A 1,427-nucleotide genomic window follows, 5' to 3' on the forward strand; every position below is an offset into this window, starting at 1 on the left:
GCCGGCTGTCTGCGTGCTGCTGCGCAGGCCCTGGGAATGAAAGTGGGCAGGGGTGGGTGCTGGGGCCAGAAAGACTTGGGGAGGGCAAGGCTGGGGTTTGGTGCCACCAGCTGCTGGCTTCACCTGCGATATGGCCAGCTTGAAGGAGGAACTTGACGTCCTGCAGGCCAGCGTTTGAAGGAGTACTTGACCCCCGGGATTTCAGCCGCCAGCCGGTTCACCAGCTGCCCCGTCCGGTTGGCATCAAAGAATGCTACGTCCTGCCTGCCAGTGGCAAGAAGGCAGTGGGCTGGGGCAGTGGGTTGAGGTCCCCCTGTGAGCCCCATCCCTTACTGCCCTGTGGGGTGTCTTACTGGAGCAGGGATGTGAAGAGCGCCTTGCGCATGCTGCCAGCCACCTGCTCCCCAACCCGTGCCAGCAGTGCGATGTACCCAAAGGTCAGCAGCCCCTGCAGAGGAGAGGGGCTGTGAGGAGCATGGGGAGTGAGGGAAGCTCCCCAGGACCCTCCGATCTAACTTGGCACCCACCTGCAGGCAGTAGACAGCGAGCAGGCGCAGGGCTGGGCGCCGGACCTCCTGCAGGTAACCGGAGATGTGGCCACGGGCGCAGTGGGCCACCACGTTCACCAGCTGCCCCAGCAGCATTGGGATGCGGACATTGAGCAGGGCTGCACCCAGTGCCAGCTGCAGGGACAGCAGCTGTCATGCCATGGCATGGTAACAGCAGGCATCACACCATGGCATGGGAACCACATGTCACACCATGGCACGGTGAGGGCAGGCATCACACCGTGGCATGGAGACAGTGGGAGTCATGCCATGGCATGGCAATGGCAGGCATCACACCATGGCACAGGGACGGCAGTCATCATAGGATTACAGAATGGTTTGTGTTGGAAAGGACTGTAAGACCATGCAGTTCCAAGCCACCCCACACTAGACCATGTCACACAAGGCTCTGCCCAACCTGGCCTTAAACACTGCCAGGGATGAAGCATTTACTTCTTTGGGCAACCCATTCCCATGCCTCACCGCCTCACAGTAAAGAGCTTCCCCCTTATATCTGACCTGAACTTCCCCTGTTTAAGTTTGAACCCATGACCCCTTGTTCTACCACTAGAGTCCCTGATGAAGAGTCCCTCTCCTGTATACTGTGTCATGCTGTGGCACAGTAACAGCAGGTGTCACACCACGGTATGGGGACAGCAGGCATCATGCCATGGCACAGGGACAGTGGGGACAAGGGAAACCACAGCCACCCACGTGCCCCTGCTCACCACCACTGCTGCAGAGAGGGCCAGGATCTGGGGACGCAGGAAGGTCCAGAACACCGGCCAGTCAAAGATGGGCTCCGTCCGGGGCTGCGCAGGCTCAGGGACAGCAGGGACAGTGGGGACAGTGGCCTCCTGGCAGCGTGCGGCTGTGCCC

General features: G+C 60.7%; 1 protein-coding gene across 1 annotated transcript in view; it reads right to left on the reverse strand.

The window, feature by feature from the left end:
• LOC104405619 (ATP-binding cassette sub-family B member 8, mitochondrial-like) overlaps nucleotides 1-1,375 on the reverse strand; it is a gene marked incomplete at both ends in the record, with an annotated part of 2,623 nt that extends 1,248 nt beyond the window's left edge. The window contains 6 exons of the mRNA XM_010014371.1: nucleotides 2-30; nucleotides 124-151; nucleotides 187-264; nucleotides 354-448; nucleotides 528-683; nucleotides 1,277-1,375. Coding sequence (XP_010012673.1) covers nucleotides 2-30; nucleotides 124-151; nucleotides 187-264; nucleotides 354-448; nucleotides 528-683; nucleotides 1,277-1,375 — 485 coding nt within the window. The remainder of the gene's footprint in view (nucleotide 1; nucleotides 31-123; nucleotides 152-186; nucleotides 265-353; nucleotides 449-527; nucleotides 684-1,276) is intronic.
• Between the last annotated feature and the right edge of the window lie 52 nt (nucleotides 1,376-1,427).

Source organism: Nestor notabilis, unplaced genomic scaffold (genome assembly GCF_000696875.1).
Source record: "Nestor notabilis isolate BGI_N333 unplaced genomic scaffold, ASM69687v1 scaffold18415, whole genome shotgun sequence".
Taxonomy (NCBI): Eukaryota; Metazoa; Chordata; class Aves; order Psittaciformes; family Psittacidae; genus Nestor; species Nestor notabilis.